We start from the raw sequence: 27871 nt of genomic DNA on the forward strand, positions 1-27871 counted from the left end.
GAAGTGGCCTGCCGCAGGGTCAGGGCCACTGGCACCAGCAGTCCTTGGAGGTGCATGTTGGCATGTGCTTAGTCGCTCAGTTGTGTCTGACTCTTTGTGGCCCCATGGACTGTAGCCCCCCAGGCTCCTCTGTCCTTGGGGTTCTCCAGGCAAGAATGCTGGAGTGGGTTTCCACATCCTCCTCTAGGGCAGGCAGATCATGGATCAAACCCAGGTCTCCCACATTGCAGGTGAATTCTTTACTGTCTGAGCCTCCAGGGAAGGCCAAGAATACTGGAGTGGGTAGCCTATCCCATCTCCAGAGGATTTTCCCAACCCAGGTATTGAACTGGGGTCTCCTGCATTGCAGGTGGATTCTTTACCAGCTGAGCTACCAGGGAAGGGCATGTTGGCATAAGTCCTTTTTGAAGGTTGCCAATAGACCATGGAACCTGTAACCTCCAGGACTGGTTCACCTCAGGCCAAACAACTAACAGGGATGGAGCATAGCCCCACCCATCAGCAGACAGTTGGATTAAAGATTTTCTGAGCATGGCCCTGCCCACCAGAGCAAGACCCAGTTTTTCCCCAGAGCCAGTCCCCCCTATCAGGAAGCTTTCACAAGCCTCTTTCTCATCCATCAGAGGGCAGACAGAAGAAGCAAGAACTATAATCCCATGGCCTCCAGAAAGCTACAACCACAGAAAGCTAACCAAAATGATCACATGGATTTATAGCCTTGTGTAACTCAATGAAGGTATGAGTCATGCCCTGCAGGGCCGCCTAAGATCGTGCGGTCATGGTGGAGAGTTCTGACAAAATGTGGTCCACTGGAGAAGGAAATGGCAAATTGCTTCAGAATTCTTGCCTTGAGAATCCCACGAAGAGTATGAAAAGGCAAAAATATATGACACTGGACACCTACCCCAGGTCGGTATGGCCCAATATATCCAGTACGCTACTGAGCAAGAGTGGGAAAATAACTCTAGAAAGAATGAAGAGGCTGGACCAAAGTGAAAACCATGCTCATCTGTGAATGCATCTGGTTTTGAGAGTAAAGTTCAATGCTGTAAAGAACAATACCCTACATGCAGCTAATTAAAAAAGAGAGGTAGAAAAATCTTTATATACTGATCTAGAAAGACCTCCAATATATATTAGTGAAAAGCACACAACACAGAAAATGTTCATAGCATGCTATCTTTGGTGGTAAACTTTAGTATCATGTATATTCTATATAGTATATAATTTTTTCCATCAAACTCTTTTCAAATTTTCTTTCTCAGAATCTTCTTTCATTGATAGTTTCTTTTTTAATTTTTATTTTATATTGAAGTATAGTCAATAACCTCAGATATGCAGATGACACCACCCTTATGGCAGAAAGTAAAGAAGAACTAAACAGCCTCCTGATGAAAGTGAAAGAAGGGAGTGAAAAGTTGGCTTAAAGCTCAACATTCAGAAAACTAAGATCATGGCCTCCGGTCCCATCACTTCATGGCAAATAGATGGGGAAACAGTGGAAACAGTAGCTGATTTTATTTTTGGGGGATCCAAAATTAGTGCAGATGGTGATTACAGCCATGAAATTAAAAGACACTTACTCCTTGGAAGGAAAGTTATGACCAACCTAGACAGAATATTAAAAAGCAGAGACATTACTTTGTCAACAAAGGTCTGTTTAGTCAAGGTTATGGTTTTTCCAGTGGTCATGTATGGTTGTGAGAGTTGGACCATAAAGAAAATTGAGTGCCGAAGAATTGATGCTTTTGAACTGTGGTGTTGAAGAAGACTCTTGAGAGTCACTTGGACTGCAAGGAGATCCAACCAGTCCCTTCTAAAGGAGATCAGTCCTGAATATTCATTGGATGGACTGATGTTGAAGCTGAAACTCCGATATTTTGGCCACCTGATGTGGAGAGCTGACTCATTTGAAAAGACCCTGCTGTTGAGAAAGTTTGAGGGCAGGAGGAGAAGGGGACGACAGAGGATGAGCTGGCTGGATGGCATCACGGACTCAATGGATATGAGTTTGGGTGGACTCTGGGAGTTGATGATGGACAGGGAGGCCTGGCGTGCTGCAGTTCATGGGGTCACAGAGTCGGACATGACTGAGCAACTGAACTGAGCTGATTGGTTAACTGGTTTGTTAACAATGCCATGTTAGTTTCAGGTGTACAGCAGTGTTTCAGATGTACATACACATGTATCTATTCTTTTTCACATTCTTTTCCCATTTAGGTTATTGCAGAATATTGAGCAGATTTCCCTTTGCTATACAGTAGGCTTGTTGGTTAACTATTTTAAATGTGGTGATGTGTACACGTCAATCCCAAATTCCCATTTATCCCTCCTTTCTCCTACCTTTCCCCTTTGGAAACCGTAAGTTTGTTTTCTAAGTCTGTGAGTCTGTCTCTTTTTTGTAAATAAGTCCATTTATATCATTTTAAAAAGATTATGCATATAAATGATATCATTTTCTTTTCCATTTGTTTTCTGGTCTCTTTCTTCACCCCCTTGCCCTTCAGTCAGGCCATTTTTATCCACTGTCTTCCAGAGTTAAGGTCACGTTAGCTGACTTGACCTTAATATCACAATATGTGCTTTTTCGCTATTTCTCCTGCCATCTTTAGCTCCAAGAAAAGTCCCCATCTAATCACACCATTGTAGAATGATTTTTCATCGTGCTTCCATAGCCTGTAAAATTACTCCTTAGCCTGGCTAAAAGACCTGTTTAAAAGAATCGGGTACAGATTTAGCTTATAGCATCACTCTTATCTTCTATATAGCTATTGCTTCAGTCACATAAAATGACATCGGTTTTCTTCAGACACTATGTGCTTTATGACATTGTTATTTTGCAAATATATCAACTTATCCCTTTCCTATCATCTCCCACCTTTCTTTTCTTTTTAAAGTATTTTACTGATTTTTTTTTTTTGACCACATCATGCAGAATGGGGAATCTTAGTTCCCTGCATGTGTGTACGAGTGCTCAGTTGCTTTAGTCCTGTCTGACTCTTTGTGACCCCATGGACTGTAGCCTGCAAGGCTTCTCTGTCCATGGGATTCTCCAGGCAAGAATCCTGGAGTGGATTGCCACGCCCTCCCCCAGGGGACCTACCAGACCAAGGGGTCAAACCAAAGTCTTCTGCATTGCAGGTTGTTTCTTTACCCACTGAGCCACCTGGGAAACCCCCTTGTGGTAGAAGTATGGTGTCCCAGCCTCTGGATCACCAGGAAAGTCCCTCATCTCCCTCCATTCTTTTCTTCATCTGTCAAACTCCAATTAAAATGGGATGAACCAGATCAAACGTCACCTCTTCTGTGAAAATTTATTTACTTTTTAAAAAATTTTCTCTTCTGTGTTTTACTATTGGAAAATATTTTAGAATATATTGAAAAATTGGAAATATTGACAAATACTTTGCCTCTATGAAAACTTACATATGATTGTTATTTTCTGGAGAGACAGACACATTAGGTCAGGATAAAGAGGACATAAGAATGACTCAGATGGCCTCCACTCACAGATTTGTCTCTGTGTACAGATGCCTTTAAGTATCTATTAATACAATTAAACACAGATAGGATCCATTACAATTCAGGTATCTCACCTGTATTGCTTTGAATCATCATAATGTGATAGGTTGCCAACAAAGGTCTGTCTAGTCAAGGCTATGGTTTTTCCTGTGGTCATGTATGGATGTGAGAGTTGGACTGTGAAGAAGGCTGAGCGCCGAAGAATTGATGCTTTTGAACTGTGGTGCTGGTGAAGACTCTTGAGAGTTTCTTGGACTGCAAGGAGATCCAACCAGTCCATTCTGAAGGAGATCAGCCCTGGGATTTCTCTGGAGGGAATGATGCTGAAGCTGAAACTCCAGTACTTTGGCCACCTCATGCGAAGAGTTGATTCATTGGAAAAGACTCTGATGCTGGGAGGGATTGGGGGCAGGAGAAAAAGGGGATGTCAGAGGATGAGTTGGCTGGATGGCATCACCAACTTGATGGATGTAAGTTTGAGTGAACTCCAGGAGTTGGTGATGGACAGGGAGGCCTGGCATGCTGTGATTCATGGGGTGGTAAAGAGTCGGACATGACTGAGTAACTGAACTGAGCTGAACCCTCTAATATCAACAGAAAGAGATCTATGTGCCATTTTTAATGGCTACATAGTATTCTGCTTTATATATCGTTTCCTTAACTAATTTCCTGTGGATGCACATTAAGTGACTTCCAGGTGCTCGCATTACTGTAAATAACGTCATAATGAGCATTCCTCTGTGCTGTGGAAATGTTTTGACAGTTTCCCCTGATCACATAAGATCACGATTATCTGTTTTCCTGTCTTTCTCACCAGAGTATTATTAGTTCCCTGAGGGCAAAAATCATTTCTTTTGGAATCTCAAGACCCTTATAGAGTGCCAGTAGGAGCTTATTAATACTACTAAAAGAAAGAAGGAATAAATGAATGAATATTTATATAGTTGGGTGCACATCACACATGTCTTTAGTTCTTTCTCAGTTTTTCATTGGCCGTGAGCCTGATATCTCTTAGGATTGTACAGTTCTCTAACAGATGTCATTGCCACTGACATAAATTTAATATGTGACTCTAAGAATTACAGTATGCCAAACCACGACTCCACTGTAGATCTTCATGGACTCCAGAATAGATTTTTTAAATTGCAGAGGAAAAATAAAAGATGTATACCCTACACTCTTTGCCGTCCCCTAAGCAGAGATGAGTTATTAAATCTTAAATTTTCAATTACAAGAAAAAACACGTAGTATGTGTGTCGCATACTGTTTACAGCTGTTGTCTATTATGGGTTCTCTGGGGCACCATTTGCTGCTACAACTGAACGGTCCCATAGGTTGAACTCACCAATATGAATGCAAAATTGCCTAGAATCACAGAGAGGAAGAGAGGAAAATCTACTAGAAATGGCTAAGCTGCTGCTTATACTAATGTCTTCGTGAGAACCCACAGTTTCCCTGTTTGCTTCTTTAGGACAGCCTCTTAGGTTTTGTGGCATATGACAATCTATTGAATTATAAACTTGACTCTCCAAAGAAGAGAAACATCACTGATATTTCCTTGCAAGAGCTGCATTTGACCTATTGACTATAATGCACTAATTGTACTGGTTATCATGCAATGGGACTCAACTTGCCCAGACAATGAGAGGATCCAATTGATGTTGAAAATTTACAACAGCTTGAGCTTTTTTTTTTTTTTACTTCTTCTTGATGGACTGGGAACACTTACTATTGTTTAATATACTGTAAATGAGCATAGTTCAAAAACCACAGAGAGTGATATGGAATTATAGAACTGAAAATAGGCCACTGATTGGGTACAGATTCATCAAGCCTCTTTATTTCTCAATAAGCTTTTTATTGGCATGTCAATACAGCTTGCTTTGGAAGGAGTGAAAAGTAATTGTGATCAAATGATATAGTGGGAAAGTTGACTTCAACTAACTTCAACTGTGCTAACTAGCTGATTGTATACCACCCCACCCCCAACCCCATACACTTACTTAGTAAGTTCCAGTTAGCAAATCCTTGGTCTAACATGCCGAACATCCAGTCCAAAACTCAGTTTCTTCAGAAACTTGCATAATCCGTCTTGGACAGAACATGGTGGGGCTGGAATTTGAACTCTGGAAATACAGCTCTTGAAGTTGTTCTCTGAACTTATGGTTGCCAGCAGGGAAGGATGGGGGAAGGGATAGTTATGGAGTTTGGGATTGATATGTACACACTGCTCTACATAAAATGGATAACCAACAAGGAATCACTGAGAACTCTGCTCAATGTTATGTGGCAGCCTGGATGGGAGGGGAGTTTGGGGTACACGTGTGTATATAGAGTTACGTGTATATGTGTGGCTGAGTCACTCTGCCAGGCACCTGAAACTATCACAGCATTGTTAATCAGCTATTCAGTTCAGTTCCGTTCAGTCGCTCAGTCGTGTCCGACTCTTCATGACCCCATGAATCGCAGCATGCCAGGCCTCCCTGTCCATCACCAACTCCCAGAGTTCACTCAGAATCACGTCCTTCGAGTCAGTGATGCCATCCAGCCATCTCATCCTCTGTCGTCCCCTTCTCCTCCTGCCCCCAATCCCTCCCAGCATCAGAGTCTTTTCCAATGAGTCAACTCTTCGCATGAGGTGGCCAAAGTACTGGAGTTTCAGCTTCAGCATCATTCTGTCCAAAGAAATCCCAGGGCTGATCTCCTTCAGAATGGACTGGTTGGATCTCCTTGAAGTCCAAGGGACTCTCAAGAGTCTTCACCAACACCACAGTTCAAAAGCATCAATTCTTCGGCGCTCAGCCTTCTTCACAGTCCAACTCTCACATCCATGCATGACCATAGGAAAAACCATAGCCTTGACTAGACGAACCTTTGTTGGCAAAGTAATGTCTCTGCTTTTGAATATGCTATCTAGGTTGGTCATAACTTTCCTTCCAAGGAGTAAGTGTCTTTTAATTTCATGGCTGCAGTCACCATCTATAGTGATTTTGAAGCCCCCCAAAATAAAGTCTGACACTGTTTCCACTGTTTCCCCATCTATTTCCCATGAAGTGATGGGACCAGATGCCATGATCTTCGTTTTCTGAATGTTGAGCTTTAAGCCAATTTTTTCACTCTCCTCTTTCACTTTCATGAAGAGGCTTTTTAGTTCCTCTTCCCTTTCTGCCATAAGGGTGGTGTCATCTGCATATCTGAGGTTATTGATATTTCTCCCGGCAATCTTGATTCCAGCTTGTGTTTCTTCCAGTCCAGTGTTTCTCATGATGTACTCTGCATATAAGTTAAATAAGCAGGGTGACAATATACAGCCTTGACGTACTCCTTTTCCTATTTAGAACCAGTCTGTTGTTCCATGGTCAGTTCTAACTGTTGCTTCCTGACCTGCATACAGATTTCTCAAGAGGCAGGTCAGGTGGTCTGAAATTCCCATCTCTTTCAGAATTTTCGACAGTTTATTGTGATCCACACAGTCAAAGGCTTTGGCATAGTCTATAAAGCAGAAATAGATGTTTTTCTGGAACTCTCTTGCTTTTTCCATGATCCAGCAGATGTTAGCAATTTGATCTCTGGTTCCTCTGCCTTTTCTAAAACCAGCTTGAACATCAGGAAGTTCATGGTTCACATATTGCTGAAGCCTGGCTTGGAGAATTTTGAACATTACTTTACTAGCTGTGAGATGAGTGCAATGTGCGGTAGTTTGAGCATTCTTTGGCATTGCCTTTCTTTGGGATTGGAATGAAAACTGACCTTTTCCAGTCCTGTGGCCACTGCTGAGTTTTCCAAATTTGCTGGCATATTGAGTGTAGCACTTTCTCAGCATCATCTTTCAGGATTTGAAATAGCTCAACTGGAATTCCATCACCTCCACTAGCTTTGTTTGTAGTGATGCTTCCTAAGACCCACTTGACTTCACATTCCAGGATGTCTGGCTCTAGGTCAGTGATCACACCATTGTGATTATCTTGGTCGTGAAGATCTTTTTTGTACAGTTCTTCTATGTATTCTTGCCACCTCTTCTTAATATCTTCTGCTTCCGTTAGGGCCGTACCATTTCTGTCCTTTATCAAGCCCATCTTTGCATGAAATGTCCCCTTGGTATCTCTAATTTTCTTGAAGAGATCTCCAGTCTTTTCCGTTCTGTTGTTTTCCTCTATTTCTTTGCATTGATCACTGAGGAAGGCTTTCTTATCTCTTCTTGCTATTCTTTGGAACTCTGCCTTCAGATGCTTATATCTTTCCTTTTCTCCTTTCTTTTTGCTTCTCTTCTTTTCACAGCTATTTGTAAGCCCTCCCCAGACAGCCATTTTGCTTTTTTGCATTTCTTTTCCATGGGGATGGTCTTGATCCCTGTCTCCTGTACAAGGTCATGAACCTCATTCCATAGTTCATCAGGCACTCTATCTATCAGATCTAGGCCCTTAAATCTATTTCTCACTTCCACTGTATAATTATAAGGGATTTGATTTAGGTCATACCTGAATGGTCTAGTGGTTTCCCCTACTTTCTTCAATTTAAGTCTGAATTTGGTTAATAAGGAGTTCATGATCTGAGCCACAGTCAGCCTCTGGTCTTGTTTTTGTTGACTGTATAGAGCTTCTCCACATTTGGCTGCAAAGAATATAATCAATCTGATTTCGGTGTTGACCATCTGGTGATGTCCATGTATAGAGTCTTCTCTTGTGTTGTTGGAAGAGGGTGTTTGCTATGACCAGTGCATTTTCTTGGCAAAACTCTATTAGTTTTTGCCCTGCTTCATTCCATATTCCAAGGCCAAATTTGCCTGTTACTCCCGGTGTTTCTTGACTTCCTACTTTTGCATTCCAGTCCCCTATAATGAAAAGGATATCTTTTTTTGGTGTTAGTTCTAAAAGGTCTTGTAGGTCTTCATAGAACCGTTCAACTTCAGCTTCTTCAGCGTTACTGGTTGGGGCATAGACTTGGAATACTGTGATATTGAATGGTTTGCCTTGGAAACGAACAGAGATCATTCTGTTGTTCTTGAGATTGCATCAAAGTACTGCATTTCAGACTCTTGTTGACCATGATAGCCACCCCATTTCTTCTGAGGGATTCCTGCTCACAGTAGTAGATATAATGGTCATCTGAGTTAAATTCACCCATTCCAGTCCATTTGAGTTTGCTGATTCCTAGACTGTCCGACATTCACTCTTGCCATCTCTTGTTTGAGCACTTCCAATTTGCCTTGATTCATGGACCTAACATTCCAGGTTCCTATGCAATATTGCTCTTTACAGCATCAGACCTTGCTTCTATCACCAGTCATATCCACAGCTGGGTATTGTTTTTGCTTTGGCTCCATCCCTTCATTCTTTTTGGAGTTATTTCTCTACTGATCTCCAGTAGCATACTGGGCTCCTACTGACCTGGGGAGTTCCTCTTTCAGTGTCCTATCTTTTTGCCTTTTCATACTGTTCACGGGGTTCTCAAGGCAAGAATACTGAAGTGGTTTGCCATTCTCTTCTCCAGTAGACCACATTCTGTCAGATCTCTCCAGCATGACCCGCCCATCTTGGGTTGCCCCACGGGCATGGCTTAGTTTCATTGAGTTAGACAAGGCTGTGGTCCTTGTGTGATTAGATTGACTAGTTTTCTGTGAGTATGGTTTCAGTGTGTTTGCCCTCTGATGCCCTCTTGCAACACCTACCATCTTACTTGGGTTTCTCTCACCTTGGGCGTGGGGTATCTCTTCACGCTGCTCCAGCAAAACGCAGCCACTGCTCCTTACCTTGGATGAGGGGTATTTCCTCACCGCCACCCTTCCTGACCTTCAACATGGGATGGCTCCTCTAGGCCCTCCTGTGCCTGCGCAGCCACTGCTCCTCGGGCGTGGGGTTGGTCCTCCCGGCCGCCGCCCCTGACCTTGGACTTGGGTAGCTCTTTTCCGCCATTCAATATAAAATAAAAAGTTGAAAAAGTAAAAGTTGTGCTCTACTCCGGTTGGCTGTACTGTCTGTGACTAAACAAATGCACTGTCTATAGAAACGTCAGGATTTTTTTGAAGCACAATCTTTGGTATGTCTTGCTCCTGTTAAAAGCCATCATTTACTCTCTATTTCTTAAAGTAGACATTCTCAACTGTTTATTTCTGGGACACATCTAGCAAATATTCTCATTACAACTCTTTGTGTCTCTCTTTTCTCCCCAATCCAGAAAGCACACTTAGGTGCATGCTATTCAAGGTAACCATATTATAAAGATGATTTTAAACCTGTTTTCTTATTCATATCAATTGAACTAGAGTCTAACAAAGTATAACAAATATGTGATTACACTTGCCCAGTCAAATAGTGGTTTATTTGTCTCAAACATCTAGAAGCATTGAAGAAGCTAGTGAAGGTGCAGGATAGCTGCTTAAGGAGTTTTTCAAGAACCTGGGCTCTTTCTACCTTTATGCTTACCATCTTCTCATGTGACTTGGATTCTCTAATTGGCTTCCTCACCTTAAAGTGTCAGATCTATGTTCAAGGAAGGAAGAAGAGACAAATAAAAGAGACAGGAATCAAAGAAGGCATTTACCAGGTGAAACTGTGCTCTCTAATCCTTTTTTCCAGAAAGACTTACCCTCTGGCTGCTATTTACATCTCACTGGTCTCACTCCTGTCACATGGCCATTCTTACCTCTAAGAGGATTCATGAAGCTGGGTGTTTTGATCTGGGCACTTTTTTAACCTTCCCTGAAATCAGGGGTCTGGTAGTAGGAAAGAAGGGGACTAAAGTTTATTGGACAAGTAACCAACATTTTGTGTGATATATATATTGTGAACATACGTATATATATCTATGTATGGAGAAGAAAATGAAAACCCACTCTGGTATTTTTGCATAGAGAATCCCGTGGACAGAGGAGCCTGGTAGGCTGCTGTCCATAGGGTCACCCAGAGTCGGACATGACTGAAATGACTTAGCACGCATGCATGCATTGGAGAAGGAAATGGCAACCCACTCCAGTATTCTTGCCTAAAGAATCCCATGGACAGAGGAGCCTGGTGGGCTGCCACCTATGGGGTCACACAGAGTCGGACACGACTGAAGTGACTTAGCAGCAGCATAAATACATATAGGGCTTCCCAGGTGGCACAGCGGTAAAGAATCTTCCTGCTAATGCAGGAAACTCAATAGATCTAGTTTTGATTCTTGTGTTGGGAAGATTCCCTGGAGTAGGGAATGACACTACGAAAAAGCTAGTGGAGGTGATAGAATTCCAGTTGAGTTATTCCAAATCCTGAAAGATGATGCTGTGAAAGTGCTGCACTCAATATGCCAGCAAATTTGGAAAACTCAGCAGTGGCCACAGGACTGGAAAAGGTCAGTTTTCATTCCAATCCCAAAGAAAGGCAATGCCAAAGAATGCTCAAACTACCGCACATTGCACTCATCTCACAGCTAGTAAAGTAATGTTCAAAATTCTCCAAGCCAGGCTTCAGCAATGTGAACCGTGAACTTCCTGATGTTCAAGCTGGTTTTAGAAAAGGCAGAGGAACCAGAGATCAAATTGCTAACATCCGCTGGATCATGGAAAAAGCAAGAGAGTTCCAGAAAAACATCTATTTCTGCTTTATAGACTATGCCAAAGCCTTTGACTGTGTGGATCACAATAAACTGTCGAAAATTCTGAAAGAGATGGGAATTTCAGACCACCTGACCTGCCTCTTGAGAAATCTGTATGCAGGTCAGGAAGCAACAGTTAGAACTGGCCATGGAAGAACAGACTGGTTCTAAATAGGAAAAGGAATACGTCAAGGCTGTATATTGTCACCCTGCTTATTTAACTTATATGCAGAGTACATCATGAGAAACGCTGGGCTGGAAGAAACACAAGCTGGAATCAAGATTGCCGGGAGAAATATCAATAACCTCAGATATGCAGATGACACCACCCTTATGGCAGAAAGTGAAGAGGAACTCAAAAGCCTCTTGATGAAGGTTAAAGTGGAGAGTGAAAAAGTTGGCTTAAAGCTCAACATTCAGAAAACGAAGATCATGGCATCTGGTCCCATCACTTCATGAGAAATAGATGGGGAAACAATGGAAACAGTGTCAGACTTTATTTTTCTGGGCTCCAAAATCACTGCAGATGGTGACTGCAGCCATGAAATTAAAAGACGCTTACTCCTTGGAAGGAAAGTTATGACCAACCTAGATAGCATATTCAAAAGCAGAGACATTACTTTGCCAACAAAGGTTCGTCTAGTCAAGGCTATGGTTTTTCCTGTGGTCATGTATGGATGTGACAGTTGGACTGTGAAGAAGGCTGAGCGCTGAAGAATTGATGCTTTTGAACTGTGGTGTTGGAGAAGACTCTTGAGAGTCCCTTGGACTGCAAGGAGATCCAACCAGTCCATTCTGAAGGAGATCAGCCCTGGGATTTCTTTGGAAGGAATGATGCTAAAGCTGAAACTGCAGTACTTTGGCCACCTCATGTGAAGAGTTGACTCATTGGGAAAGACTCTGATGCTGGGAGGGATTGGGGGCAGGAGGAAAAGGGGACGACAGAGGATGAGATGGCTGGATGGCATCACTGACTCGATGGACATGAGTCTGAGTGAACTCCGGGAGTTGGTGATGGACAGGGAGGCCTGGCATGCTGTGATTCATGGGGTTGCAAAGAGTTGGACATGATGAACGACTGATCTGATCTGAGTATACTTGCCTGGAAAATTTCATGTACAGAGGAGCAGGGTGGGCTATAGTCCATGGGGTTGCAAAGAGTTGGACACAACTGAGCACACATGTACACACACACGCATATACATATATAATGTGAATGTATCTGTATCTGTATCTATAACTATTTCTATATATTGTCTATATCTATACATAAAACAAGCAAACATTTGTACTTTTATTAATAACCAGTGATTCTTCAATAGATCTCATCACAGATCATAGCATACCAGTGAGACACTGACTTCATGACTGAGAACTTCTGATCAACAGTATAAATTCCAAACCCAAAACAAAATGTTCGAGGAGGGATATTACTAGTTTGACACCAGCCTAATTTCTAAATTCATGAGCTACCATTTCCAGTCCTTTGCTTCAGCCACTCATGGCGTTTCTTGATTCTTGAAAGCACCGGTTTGTAAAAACTGATTGTTTTCACCGACTGGTAAAAACATTAAAAACACAACAGGAAACTGGTTGTGTTTCCTCTGTGTTCTTTGCACGTGTCTTTTTCTTTGCTTAGAAGACCCTTCCTCATCTTCTCTCTCAAGCTGTGCTTGGTTGCTCAGTTGTGTCCGACTCTTTGTGACCCCAGGGACTATTGAGCGCCAGGCTCCTCTGCTCATGGGATTCTCCAGGCAAGAATACTGGAGTGGGTTACCATGCCATTTCTCTCAAGTTAGATGATAATTATTCTGCAGGACCCAGTCTAAATAAATAGCATCACATCTCTGGAAGTGTCCTTCCCTCTCTCAGATAGACCTATTTTTGGTGCTTTATTTACACCTCCATTAGCTCGCTTGTCATCATTAGCTTGAATGTTTGTCACTGCCGACAAGCGCTTTGGTCTTTTACAGAACAAGAACTATAATCGATTCAGCTTTTTCTACTCAATGCCTCCTGCAGCTCCTGGAATATGTTCAAGATACCTGCTTAAATTAAAAAAAAGAAAAAGCTGAATGTTGTCCCCCAAATAAAAAGGATCTACAAAGAGAAGTAATGTGCTCTCAACATAGTCAATAAAAGTGCATAAATATATATGCCCCTTAAACCTGCATCTCGTTGGCTGTTGACAGAGGGGATTTTGTTTGTTTTAACTGATGATAATAGTAGTATGATTGGGTAATTAATAGTTTATTTCTCTGTATCTTTTATTCTTTGTTATTTAGGGGTTCTTGAGGTTATTCAGTTTTGTCTTTCTTTGTATAGAATTAGAGATACAGTTTATACCTTCAAAAATATTACTCTTTAAGGGAAGAAAAGCCATAAACTCATAGTTAAATATTTAACTAATGATTTGAATAATTAGGAAGAAAATGACTTGTTTAACTTTTAGACTGTTTAGTGGCTAGTGTATTTATACCTGGCAAAAATTTAGTTCTCGTCTTTAAAATGAGTTTAGGAGCAATAAGGAATTGGGTGAGGATACAGAAGGAAGTGAGAATCAAAAAACCCTCACAAAATCAGGCAGGAGGTTAGAGCAGACATGGTGAATTGCTTGTCTGATATCACATGTTCCCCACCTCCCACTTCCTCAAGTATGTGAGGACAGACATCACTAATCAATCAAAAGCGTTTTCCACCTGAGCCCAGATGTGGTCTGAGAATAGGTCTCAAAGCTATGTGCATCTTCTGTCAACAAAGAAAGGATGATAAGTCTATCTTTTCTCAATGCATTCTGCATAGAGGTATATTGTGTCAATACACTCCTTGTGATTGGCAGAAAGTGTGTTCCTGATTTCTTTTGCAAAGTGAAGCAGGTATTGCAACTCCAAAACTGAACTTCTAGGCACTTCCTTCTGTGAAATCTCTCCAGGATTGGTCTCAGTGTCATAAAGTCAATCATAAGTTTCCCAGTTCAGTTTCTGTACTTGACTCCTCTAACTGCTGGGAAATGAGAGGGAACATCCTAACCACAGATTTTATAACTGAGAAGGTAGAGAACTAAACAAGTACACACTTAATGGCAAACAATATGCCAAGTGCTTTATAATTACATCATTTAGTTTTTATAACAGCTACAGGAGGTCAGTATCATTGTCCTCATTTTACATGTGAGAAAGCAGCCTTGGAGAAATTAAATCCTTCAGTGAGATCTTACAACTGGTAAATGATGAAGATAAGATTCAGTCTCAGATCTGGGACATCCAGCACCATGCTATTGGATCCTGAAGAGAAAACTGTTTCTTTGGTGGTCTTCTAAAATCTGATTCATGGCTTGTTTTGATGCCACGAAGTACTTACGGTTTGGATAACAGCCTTGAGCTTTAACTTTATACTCTCCTGAGTTTTACAGACTATAGAGGCGGATGGAAAATGGATAAATGCACATTAGGTGTGTATTAGAAACAATCAACCTATTTAAGGCTTTATGCCAGTCAGGTGTAAAACTGGCTTCCTGGAGATTGTCTTGATTCATATGGAAACTGTATTTAGGTTTAATTTTCTTGTGTGTGTGTTTTCTTTTTCTCTGCAGGGCAGCGCCCATACCAAGTGATTACGGCTCGAGTTCACCCAGGAGAGAGCAATGCTAGCTGGGTGATGAAGGGGACCTTGGAGTTCCTGGTCAGCAGTGACCCTGTGGCTAGGCTCTTGAGGGAAAACTTCATTTTCAAGATAATCCCCATGCTCAACCCAGATGGTGTCATCAATGGCAAGTATGTCAGGCACCTGGCCTAACTTAGGTCACATTTATGTTACCATGATAATGGATTGTTGTTCTGCTCAATGGATTTGACTTGAGAGGTCTTGGTACTCTGGTAGGAATAACTTCTCTTGAGTTCTGTTACCTTGTACAAATATCAGGATATTCTCTATAAATATTGGTATCAATCTCATAGTTTCTTTTAATAGAAAAGTATAGATTCATAGGCAATTACTAACAGAAGAATCCTTAGAAAGAATTGAATCTAACACTCTCCTTTTAAAAAGGAAGGAATTGATGTCCATGATAATCAGATGACTCCCCGCCCACCACCCCCTGCCACCTGGGCTGGGTTAATGACAAAGCCAGGGCTCAAACTGTGATCTGATGAAGTTAAGACTGGTGCTTTTCTTTGCTTCTGAGCCTGGTGGGCCACGGCCCATGGGGTCGCAGAGGGTCGGACACGACTGAAGTGACTGAGCACACCCTGCAGATAAGTCTTTATTTTCAGTTGTGTTTTTACTTGGAGCGGGAAATGGCAACCCACTCCAGTATTCTTGCCTGGAAAATCCCAGGGATGGAGGAGCCTGGTGGGCTGCTATCTATGGGCTCGCACAGAGTCTGCAGCAGCAGCAGCAGCAGCAGTGTTTTACTGAATTCTGGATACAGCTGTAATAAGCTGTATTTAAATGGAATGGCTGAAATGGTTGAAGAATGGCCACGGAATGGTTAAAAGTGAAATGACTGAAAAACGGTTGGCTGAAAGAGAAAAGACTGGGGTGGTGCTTTTCCTAGCCGACTCCTACATGCCTTTCAGAATGTATATTGGGAAAGATGCATTCCACTGTTAGAAAGAGTCAGCATTTTCAGAGTTTGTGGGCTGAGGCCCAGAAAGCAGAGCAGGTTCTCAATATCTCACAGCCGGTGGATGGGGGTGACAGGGTGAACATTCATACGTACCTGCCTCAAGCTGTGGAAAAAAGCTTAACATTCCTTCCTTTGGTAATAAATGATTATTTTTACTATAGGATTAGACAGTGATATCCTATGGAAAAACCAGAATTCAAGATAAATAGAAATATTGAAAGGAAACATAATTTCAAGAGCTAAAGATGCAAAAGAAGTTGTAATTTAGAATATCCATATTAAGGAGGCAAACACACACTTTTAGAAACTAAGAAAATAGAGCAATATTGAAAATGTGAAAATAAAGAGAGATAAAATGAGAATTATAAAAAATATGAAAAAGCAAATTTCAGAGATAAAATGACTTAAATAAGAAAAATTTTTAAGAAATATAAAATAATTTCTTTCAGGAAAGAAATCCTAAATATTAATAAATGTTGAAATGCTGAGAATAGACTAGTTTCAAAGGATAAGAACAAAAAAAGAATATTGAGAAGTTAAAAAGGTTAAAGATATATAAATGGTAAAATAGTAAAAGAGGATCAGAATAAATTCCAAATGATAAAATATGTTAAATTATGCCAAGATGAAAGCAAATGAAAGCTAAAGCCTATAAAAATAAAATTAAAAAACAAACAGGAACATACTTAACAAGTTTCCTAGTTTTGTAGCTCCCCAATTCTTTTTTTTTTTTTTGATGGAATTTTTTGGTGGGCAAAGAACAGGGTCCTTACTTTTTGTATATGGTGACTGGTTGGCACAGTCTGGCACTTTTTGCATATGGTGACCGGTTGGCACATACAAGGCATGAGAGGACAAGTCCTTTAGCAGGTACCATCAATCAGACCCGGGCAGCAGTCAGGCTTCTTAGATCTCAAGCGGGACAAAGCCCTGAAGCACAGTGTCCATTCCTGGTCCACAGCACTCAGCTGGCTCCTACCACGTGTTCATTGAGCTCTAGGAATCAGCTCTAGAGTCTCATTGAATCTCTCCTCCCTGCTTGAGGGGCTAAGGGTTTTATTAGCATGGTTACTTAGCCTAAATGGATGGAAAACAACTCTGCAAGCCATCTTGAGGGACATGACCTCGTTTCAAATATTTTCTCATCCAAGTTGGCTCTTTTCTGAAGTTACGTGTTCCCTTGAATCATCTGGAGTCTGGCTGAGAGTGAAAAAAGCACTGGGTTCAGAGTCATAATTCTACTTGGGAATTCTGGCTCTCCCCCGACCTACTTAGTTTTCTCTTCTATTGAAACAGGAAGCTCCCTGTTGACCCATCTGGGTAAAGGTCTTAAAAGCCTAAGGTAATATTCAAGCTTTGGAACAAATACTATAGTTTATTCTATTTCAGATGCTCACACCTCTGAATCAGAGGCTTGGTCCAGGTCTTAGTTTGAAAGGTTAATGTGGTCTCATCAGTGAATATCCTTCTGGTCTGGACATGCTTTATTTCCAGCTGGTTGCTCTGGGTTCCCTAATGGCAGGCCAGCTTCTTCTTTATGACACCACCATTCATCATCATTACCGTTATTTATTATGACTAACTTACCCTTTTTATTTATATAGCATCTTTCATCATGGAGCTCAAAGCACTTTGTAGGTTACTTTGGATCACTCAAACCATTTTGGCTGAGAGGGATTTGGAAATCATACCCTTATTCCACTGAAAGGAAAATCCCCAGGTCATTGCACATCATTACTGAAAGACTTGAGGCTGCCATGGAATCATAACATCACATGATAAATAGGCTTAAAATCCTCAGCTCATGAGCCCTTCCCAGAACACACCTAACATATGGTTTACCTCGTTTTTGTTGAGTCCCTAAGTCATGTCGAACTCTGCAACCCCATGGACTTAGCCTGCCAGGCTCCTCTGTCCATGGGATTTTCTAGGCAAGAATACTAGAGTGGGCTGCTGTTTCCTTCTCCAGGATATTTTCTTGACCCAGGGATTGAATCCATATCTCCTCTACTGGTAGGTGGATTCTTTACCACTGAGCCACCAGGGAAGCCCATGGTTTATCTAATGTCCACTTAAATTCTTAATTGACATTCCATTTAAGGACATACACATTCCATGGTATATAATTAGGTGGATTTGTTTTTCTCTGTTTTGATCTTATGAATTTTACACATTTTGCCTAAAATGTGTAAAAATAAGGATAAGATATTACCTTCATTTTACATGTCTTAACTTCCCCAGGTGAAACCCCCTCCAAGTTTGATGCAGTTCACCTAAACATTGCTTATGTCATGTTGTTTCTGATGTTCTGACTTTCATTGGTTTTCTTGGGACACATTCCTATTCACAGGCTTCTTAACCTTAACAAAACTTCCCTGTGTGTGGTCTGACCAGCAAAGAGGCAAGCTTTGCCTAAAGATTAAAGAGCCCAAACTTGAACTTGGCACTTAATCTACCACATGAAGCTTTTCTTTTACAAGAAATGATGGGCCCCTATGGAGTTTGAGAAACCGTGTAAAGGTGGAGTAGTTTCCTTGATGCTAATGGAGACTCTGAGGATGGCTGAGAGGTTTTAATAGCAGTGGTCAGGGAGACAAAGCCAGGATTTTCTAGCAGAAATAGAGAGGGTCTTGCCAAACCAAAGGTATCTTAGCAACATATGTCTGTAACAGGAAAACAAATCACAAAGATGGTTTCCAGAAGAAACATCCTACCATCTTGTTGGCCTGGTCATTTGTATTGAACTAGGCTGAGTTCTAAGTAATCTGGGAGGCCTGACGCAGTGATCCGTTGATTCTTATAATTCTTCCCAACATGCAATAAAAGTAGGAGACCACCGGTTGGGTTAAAGCAGAGGTGATAATGGTGGCTTGATTAAAGCGGGAGGTAGGAGAAGACAGGCGATACCTTAAAAGGTCATCACGGCAAGTAAGTGAAGGAGAGGAAGAGATCTAATGTGAATCCCAGTTTTTGGACTTTGGTTGCTGGGTGGATGGTAGTGACAAAGAATTTTTATAAAATCAACACACAGGCCAACATTTTGTTCCCAGTAGAATCGGAGTATATTTGTCCTTAGTATATTTGTCCTTAGTATATATACAAGTCTACAAACGTGATTACCTCTTCCAAGACCACAGTGGAAAAGAAGTAAACAACAGTAAAGAAAACAGTAAAGATGGTGTTTTGCCATCTTGAATCCAGCAGAAACTAACACAAGATTATAAAGCCAACTCTACCCCAATAGTAAAAAAAGAACAAAGGTCATGCTGTAAGTAATAGCTGACTGCTTTAGGACAGCGGTCCCCAATATCTGGATTCTAACGCCTGATGATCTTAGGTGGAGCTGATGTAATAATGATAGCAATAATGTGCACAATAAATGGATTGCCCTGAATCATCCCAAAACCATCCCTCCTGCCAGTTCATGGAAAAATTATCTTCCATGAAACCAGCTCCTGCTGCCAAAAAAGTTGGGGCTCTTTGCTCTAGAAGAAACATATGAAACTATAAACATCAGATAAAAATTTTGATGATTTTAACTATCTAGGACCATTTAAACTTAGTATGGATAGCCTTTTATTTGTGAGTTGGGAAGGCTTTATTTTACTACATTAAAAGCCCTCACAGACTTTATCTAAGAAAATATTTAGCACCTTTTTTAAGTCAAGAAAGAATCTTTCTCTTTTACATGTATTTTCTTATCCAGTAGTAATTATGGCCCAACCGGAGTATCAGTAGATCTTCTGTATAATTTTCAGGTATGAAAATAAATTTAAATACATATACAGGGGTGAAGTCTTCAGAGCAGTTTATTTATTTTTTAATTGGGGTATAATTGCTTTACAATATTAGTTTCTGCTGTATGGCAAAGTGAATCAGCTGTAAGTATACGTATATCCCCTCCCTCTTGAGCCTCCGTCCCACACCACCAGCCCACCCCTCTAGGTTGTCACAGAGCACCGAGCTGAGTTCCCTGTGCTCCACAGCAGCTTCCCATTAGCTGTCTATTCAGTTCAGTTTAAGTAGCTGATATTACAGGCAGGACTATAACTACCGTCTATTCTGCATTCCTTTCTATAGAGATTTAAAAGCATTAAAATAAAAGAAACTTAAAATGTTCTAGCTGGGCGGATCCTTGTATATTACTTAGTCTCTGTCCATTAAATGATAAGGTAATTGAGACTAAAGAGATAAAAATAAGTTATCACATAGTCTAGTTGAAAAATGGCACTAAAAATTGTCTAGATAATTAAAACGCTCAGGCAAACACACACACACACATGCCCAGGTTGTGTAGCCAGCTTGTGATAAGGTTGGGGTTTGGACCCGTCTCCCTCCAGAGCCCATGTCAATTTTAATCCATCAGCTCTTCCCAGACTTAGATGGTGTGCTTAGTCACTCAGTCATGTCTGACTGCGACCCCGTGGACTGTAGCCTGCCAGGCTCCTCTCTCCATGGGGATTCTCCAAACAACAATACGGAGTGGGTTGGCATTTTTTTCTCCAGGGGAGCTTCCTGACCTGGGGATTGAACTGGGGTCTCCAGGATTGCAGGCAGATTCTTTACCATCTGAGCCACCAGGGAAGCCCAAGAATACTAGAGTGGGTAGCCTATCCCTTCTCCAGGGGATTTTCCTAACCCAGGAATTGAAATGGGGTCTCCTGCATTGCAGGCAGATTCTTTACCAGCTGAGGTACTAGATGGAGATGGAAGTAAAGCCTCAGCCCCATCAGCAGAAATGGTTTCTAAAGTTAGTCCTGTTTTTTTTTTTTTTTTTTAGCTTTTTATTTTATACTGGAGTAAAGAGATTAACAATGTTGTGATGGCTTCAAGTGGACAGCAAAGGGACTCAGCCATACATATGCATGGATCCATTCTCCCCTCCTATCCAGGCTGCCACATAACACTGAACAGAGTTCCCTGTGCTGGACAGTAGAACCTTGTTGTTTATCCATTTAAAATATAGCAGTGTGTACATGTTGATCTCAAATTGTTGACCTTGATCTTCACATCCAGTGTGACTGGGATGAAAGAAGGCATAGCCTTCCCAGCTTTCCACAGTATTGATCCATGATAAATGAATCAGTTTATCCTTGGTTTTCCTTCATGGAATCTGAATTCCCAGCTTGGCTTAAGCCTGGACACTCTACCATATCCTGTCAGCTTTTTCCATTGTAGAAGACATCCTTCCTGTTGCCACCAACTTTTCGGCTGTAAATAGCACTCGTCTGACTTTGAATAGTTTTGATCGCTGGGCTCCTCTTCCACTGTCCTCTCTAGTACATTTTCATTCAGGTGACTATTCAGGATCACAGAGTGATTATGGTGATCCCCTTTGGGCTCACTTCACCTCTGGGCTTGGCTAGGCCTCTTCCTTCCTTTTTTTGATATGTTACCAGCTCCCCTCTTATATGACCTCAATTCTTTGAATGTATTTCAAATCTCTTCAAGATGAAAACATGTAGCACTGATTCTCAGATTTTTAGATTTCACAGATCAGTTACCTTTGAAAAAAAAGGACTGTAGTGAGTATATAATCTTCTAAAAATTTGCACAAGTAAGAATGGAAGATACTCTCTAAGCTGCTGACCAATAGATTCATGAGAAATTCAACATCAGATGTTTCTTGGGCTGCCTCTTCACTTACATAAAATCCTACAAGTAACTCAGAGGTTTGTGCTGCTCGATCTTTAGATCATGGAGGTGAGCATTCTTACTTTTCATGCCACGATACATGTACTACTGGCCATGAAGACTTCCTTGTGGGTAGAGAACAGTGTAGTCATTGAATGAATTGGCTATTCCCAGTATTAATCTTCCCAGAAAGGAGTGAATCCTGGAACAGGAAAAGATTCCTGACAAATGGACCTTTTAGGGGGAAGATACAATTCTTATCATTTTGAAATTGGAGAAACTCTGGTCCCCCTTACATCATTGAGGGTCATTTTAGAATGATGGCACGTAGGATGTCAAGGAGGTCTGAAGAAGCAATTGCTCAACTTGCTGCCTGAGAATGAGAACAGCTATCACCAATGATCAGTTTTAAATTTTCTGTGAGTAGTTATCATCTGTTATATCCTTTATTCTTATTATTGTTATTGAGTCACTAAGTTGTATCCTACTCTTTGCGAACCCAGGGACCTCAGCACTCCAGCTTCCCTGTCCTTCATTATCTCCATGAATTTGCTCAGACTCATGACCATTGAGTCACTGATGCCATCCGACCATATCATTCTGTCACCCCCTTCTTCTCTTTCCCTCAATCTTTCCCAGTATCAGGGGCTTTTCCAAAGAGTCAGCTCTTCATATTTATTCTTAATAAAGACTCTGATGCTGGGAGGGATTGGGGGCAGGAGGAGGAGGGGACGACAGAGGATGAGATGGCTGAATGGCCTCACTGACTCGATGGACGTGAGTCTGAGTGAACTTCAGGAGTTGATGATGGACGGGGAGGCCTGGCATGCTGCGATTCATGGGGTTGCAAAGAGTCGGACACGACTGAGCGACTCAACTGAACTGAACTGAAAGTGCTAATAAGCCTTTTTGTCTTATTTCAGCTGTGTTATTGAGATTGAAAGAAAGTATCTATGCCTCAGATTGGTGAAGAAGAGCAGTGGCCCTCATACTTAGAGAAACTCTTAAGGAGACAGTGAATAATAAGTACAATGGCTAGTATGTTTTAAAAATCATAGTAATATTGAGACATTTAAAAATAAAATTGTTTTTTAATTATGAAAGGATACGTGATACAATCAAGATAATAGGTGTTGAGGAAGATGGGATTTGATTCACACAGTGATAGAAATCTGAAAGTTCAAAAGGGGAATGCAGAAGAAACCAGGTGATTAATATTTGCAGAGGCAGGCACGGCCTACAAGCCTGGGGGAAGCAAAGGGAAGCTGTGGAGTTACTGGAACCCAGGGGCTGAAAGGCTTCAAAACACTGGTGTTTGGAACTCTGAGAAGGAAATGTGACTTGTCATGGGCTTCAGTAGACCAAAGGTCACAGGTGAAAGGGTCAAAGAGAGTAATATCCAAATAGCAAGGGGACACATTCCACCTGCTGCTGGCACCCATGAGAGGATGCAGTGGTGCCATTGGTGTGCATCTTAAGACGCAGGGGCTGAGCCAATCACCTGGTGCTGCTCTCGTCTCTTTACTGAACTGGGAAACATAGAGGGTACTCTTCACTTCCTCCTCCTGCCTTCTTATCTCTCTCTAGCGCCTCTCATTTCAGAACCTAGCAGGAAGTCAACTGGCAAGGTAGTCTGAGCATTGCAATCTGCAGAGTTTTTGCTGCAGTGTGACAGTGAAGGAGACAGAATTGTGGGCTGAGAGCTCAGAGACAACTGGTGAAAAGCAAGCGCAAAGCGTCCACCTACAGAGTGCCCATTATGCAATTGCATTGGGCTTATTACTGTTTATATGTGACTTCTTTGTTTTCAAAAAATAAAGTGGTTTATTGTCTCCAATGGGGGGAAAATGAAGCTTTATTATTGTAGAAAGTCCCACTGTGGAGAAAAAGCTTAAAGAAGAAATTAAAAAGCACCCAAATCTCAGGCTAACACATTGCATTACTCCAAGGGGTATTGTTCACATTATCATCTATGATAATTACATTGTGCCTGTGGAATTTTGTAAGATGAAGTCCCTCCCTGAATCAGGCTGCACAGAGAGATACACTATTAGGAAGATGAAGAAGATGCATTAGCGTTTGTTCATAAATCTACAGCTTCGGGTATATCAGTTATTTCTTTACATGTATTTCTATATCCAGACCCATTTTAACTTTTATAAGATACTGTATTTTATAGTAGAGTTTAAAAACAAACAGCATCTTCCTAATGGCAAAGAATACAAATGGTGTTATTCGTTTTTAAAACAGCAGTCTTACTGTATTATTGGGCCATAATTAATTCAAACAGTTCTCCTTATAAACAACAGACAGGTGAAGAGTCTTGTCAGTCTCTTGACAAATTTCTCAGGTCGTTTCCTTTAAGATAAATTCTTAAAAGTCGTGTTCTTAGTGAAATGTTATGCACATTTCATATTTAATACCTATCATTGCCAGATTTCTCTCTATAGAAGATACGCAGATGTATATTCCTCCCACTGATGGATGAAAGGGCCTGGTCTCCATACCTTTTTAACGCTGCACATTATCATTCTTTTTATTCTTTGTCAATCTGATAAGATAAAAATATGATTTTTAAATTTAACTTTTTATACTTGTGGAAAAGTAAATATCGTATCCCATTTTGCAGATGGAAAAAAAAATCGGATGCAAAAATCAGGTGACATATGCAAGGCCAGCCACACGGTTGATGTTTCACACTCAGGAATTAAACCCAGGTTTGTCAGGTTGCAAACCTCCCATTCTTTCCACCTGGCTGTGCAGTCCCACTTATGTCAAACCTTCCATACCGTCATACGGTGACGCTTCTTTCGAATGCTGTCAGCATAGAACTTGGGAAGTGTAAGCGCCTAATACGTACCTGTTAAGTCTAACTCAGGGTGAACCTGACCTTTCTAAAGTGTTTTAACATGTGGCCCTCCAGAGAGTTCATCTTCAGACCAGAGTAAGAGCTCTAAAGCAGTGGTCCACAAGCTTTTTGACACCAGGGACCCTTTTCATGAAACACAATTTTTCCACAGACTGGATGAGGATGGCTTCAGGATGATTCAAGTGCATTACGTTTATTCTGCACTTTATTTCTATTACTATTACATCAGCTCCACCTCAGAGCATCAAGCATTAGATTCTGGAGGTTGCAGACCCTTGCTTTAAAGAGCTTTGAACCAGCTCTGTCAGAAATGAACTTTCTGATACATCTTCAGTTAAATATTAGTAAGCAAGTATTGGTGTACTACTCACAGTGTTTTACTACAAAACACTGGCTATAGTTTTTCATTCAATCTTGTACAGATGTTAGAGTTAGGCCATAAAGAAGGCTGAGAACTGAAGAATTTATGCTTTTGAATTGTGGTGCTGGAGAAGACTCTCAAGAGTCCCTTGGACTGCAAGGATATCAAACCAGTCAGTCCTAAAGGGAATCAACCCTGAATATTCATGGGAAGGACTGATGCTGAAGCTGAAACTCCAATACTTTTACCACCTGATATGAGAACCAACTCATTGGAAAAGACCCTGATGCTGGGAAAGATTAAAGGCAAGAGAATGGGGCAACAGAGAAGGAGATGGTTAGATGGCCTCATCGACTCAATGGACATGAGTTTGAACAAACTCTGGGAGATAGTGAAGGAGAGGGAAGCCAGGCTTTCAGCAGTTGAAGGGATCTTGAAAAGTTGGACATGACTTAGTGACTGAACAACACCAAGAAAATTAGAAGATTAGATTTGTAACCTACCCATTTGAGGTATGATTTTTATTGAACCTGGGGGTATGATGCTTAACTGTCTCTATTCCCTTCTCATCCTTTTAGTCCCCATTCACTGTTTTGAATGAATGACATATCAGGGAGCCTGTTTTTATGTCTGGACAGTCTCCAACAGGCTAAGGTTTAATCAGCATCTTCCACACTGGGAAGATTTGTGCCCTTATGAGTTCTGCCCTATGCCCTGAAAAGCAAGGACAGCAGATGACACTGCTTTGTAGAGGGGAGAAGGAGAAGCAGGAAAATACAGGAGAGACCAGTAAAGGCAGAGGGATACTGTCTGTAGACGGTCAGCCTCTATTTGTATACTCTCTCTCTCAGCAAGGCACTTTGTCCTCCTGTCCAAAGGCCAAAATGATCCCAAGCCAAAGAGCCTAACAGAAGAAAGTTCTACATTCTCTGTGGCCTTTGGGAAGATGAATGATCGAGTAAATGTTGTCTGGAGAAATAGTGATGGTCGTTATCCCATGCCATGCCGTGACATGACAGGAGAATGATACTCCACATTGAACTCTCGTTCCAAAGTTTCAGCTCCAAATTCTCCTTTCAGTGAGGCCCAGGAAATCCACCACTCCTGCTATGGGATCTCCCTGGGAAATATATGCTGGCCAAAGGTCATGTTTCTTAGTTAGAGCTTAGCCATGCCAGTCATCTTTCCTTCAACGTAGGATGCAATTTCTCTTCCTGGGAGCTGAAAAAGTTTCTTAAACTTGCAATCACGGACTTTGAAAATTCAGAATGTTTTGCTCTTTTGTAGTCTCTGGACCAGAGTCATCAGTGGATGGATATTTGTTTTTAAGAAAATTTTAATTTCTTTGGATATGGAGTGAAGGTTGGTTCTTTGGATGGAAATAGCAGTCTGACTCCGTTTCTGCTTTGTTTGCTGGTCTCAGTGTTAGGGGCTCTGAGAAGAGGTGGGTAAAAGGTATTTAACCTCTTTCTCTTTGCTTTACTTTCTTTATATAGATAAAAGGGGCAAATGTTATTTTGATCCAGAAAGGATTATTTGGATGGAGGAACTATAGTTTTCTCCATTTACCTGATGCCCTCACTGGAAAAAAAAGGAACAATGGAAGTCTCAGTCCAGTTTGAATGCTGAGATGTTCTCCTAGGCACAGAAAGGGAACACTTACAGGAATATGTTAATCTCACAGACTCTTTTTAAAATTAAAAGGTAAAGTTTTAAAACTTTTTTTAAACATCGGAGAATAGTTGCTGTACAATGTTGTGTTAATTTCTGTTGTATAATAAAGTCAGTCAATGGTATGTATACATATATCCCCTCCCTCTGGGACCTCCCTCCCAGCTCCTGCATCTCACCCCTCTAGGTCATCACAGAGCATGGTGCTGGGCTCCCTGTGTTGTACAGCAGGTTCCCACTGGTTATCTGTTTTACACAGGGGAGGGTATATATGTCAATTTCATTCTCCCACATCATCTCAGCCCCTTCCCCCTCCAAGTTCATGTCCCTTTTCTGCACCTGCATCAAATAACAACAAAATGAAAGACACATATGCATTTGAGATTATTTTAAAAGTTGCAAATGTAACTGTTTTCTACCTTAAATACTTGCCTTGCAAATGTCTGCCAGCAAGTCTCAAATCATGGTCTACAGAGATTTTGCCGGACATCTGTGATGTTCCTTCTAAGAGACAGAAGGAGGTAAAGAGATCCATGAAGAACGTGGCATTTGGTGGCACTGTCTGAACCTCTGTGCGTACCTCTTAGGAAAAGTGTGAGTTAAGGGAACATTTGAGGGTTGTGGTTCTAGATGCTTTTTAACTGCCGTGTTGGAGAAGACTCTTTAGAGTCCCTTGGACAGCAGAGGGATCAAACCAGTCAATCCTAAAGGAAATCATTCCTGAATATTCATTGGAAGGACTAATGTTAAAGCTGAAGTTCCAATACTTTGGCCTCCTGATGCGAAGAACTGACTCATTGGAAAAGACCCTGATGCTGGGAAAGATTGAAGGCAGGACAAGAAGGGGACGACAGAGGATAAGATGGTTGGATGGCATCACCGACATAAGCTTGAGCAAGCTTCAGGAGTTGGTGATGGACAGGGAAGCCTGGTGTGGTTCAGTTCATGGGGTTGCAAATTCCGACATGACTAAGCGACTGAAATGAACTGAACTGCTTCTAGAGAGAGATCCGATACAGTCTTGTTGATGAACTTGTTCTTAGAGACAAAATGAAAATGATTTGCTCTGGGAACTGTGAAAGTCCTGCTGCTAAGTCATTTGCATAGTGTTAAATGATGCATAGTTCTGGGTGGATAGTTCTGGGAGGGTGCTCCCAAGGGCTTCCTTGCTCCCACCCCTTCCTACCACAGCCTGCACACCGAGTGGGGGGTCAGCAGTTTGACTCTTCCATTTGCCTTCCTCAGATATTGCAGTGCCGAATAAATATTACTATTTATTATTCCTAAATTTAGGATTATTAATTATATCAGCATAAACCTAATTTATGCCATCATAAACAGCGATAATAAATGCTGCCAAATGCTAATACCCAGCTCTTGCCAACTGTGCCTGTGGTTGATGGCTTCCCCCCTCTCTTCCCAGAAGCATTAAATTAAAAATGATTCAATGTTGCAGAATCATTGATCACATCGGAGCTGAGGCTCTTGGGGAAATGGGCTTGTTTTGTTAAATGCTTTTCTCCCTCATTTGCTGGGCAACTTTTGTTATCTGTCTGCACTGGAGTTTTTCTCTGTTCCTCCCCCTATAGGTGGAGCAGGGATGCAGGCAAGGAGG

The 27871-nt window shown here is 41.4% G+C and overlaps 1 protein-coding gene across 1 annotated transcript in view; it reads left to right on the forward strand.

Annotated features, from left to right (window-relative positions):
• AGBL1 (AGBL carboxypeptidase 1) overlaps positions 1-27871 on the forward strand; it is a 926260-nt gene that overhangs the window by 344467 nt on the left and 553922 nt on the right. Inside the window, exon 18 of the mRNA XM_061394342.1 lies at positions 14687-14867. Within this exon, the coding sequence (XP_061250326.1) occupies positions 14687-14867 (181 nt within the window). The remainder of the gene's footprint in view (positions 1-14686; positions 14868-27871) is intronic.

Source organism: Bos javanicus, chromosome 21, assembly GCF_032452875.1.
Source record: "Bos javanicus breed banteng chromosome 21, ARS-OSU_banteng_1.0, whole genome shotgun sequence".
Taxonomy (NCBI): Eukaryota; Metazoa; Chordata; class Mammalia; order Artiodactyla; family Bovidae; genus Bos; species Bos javanicus.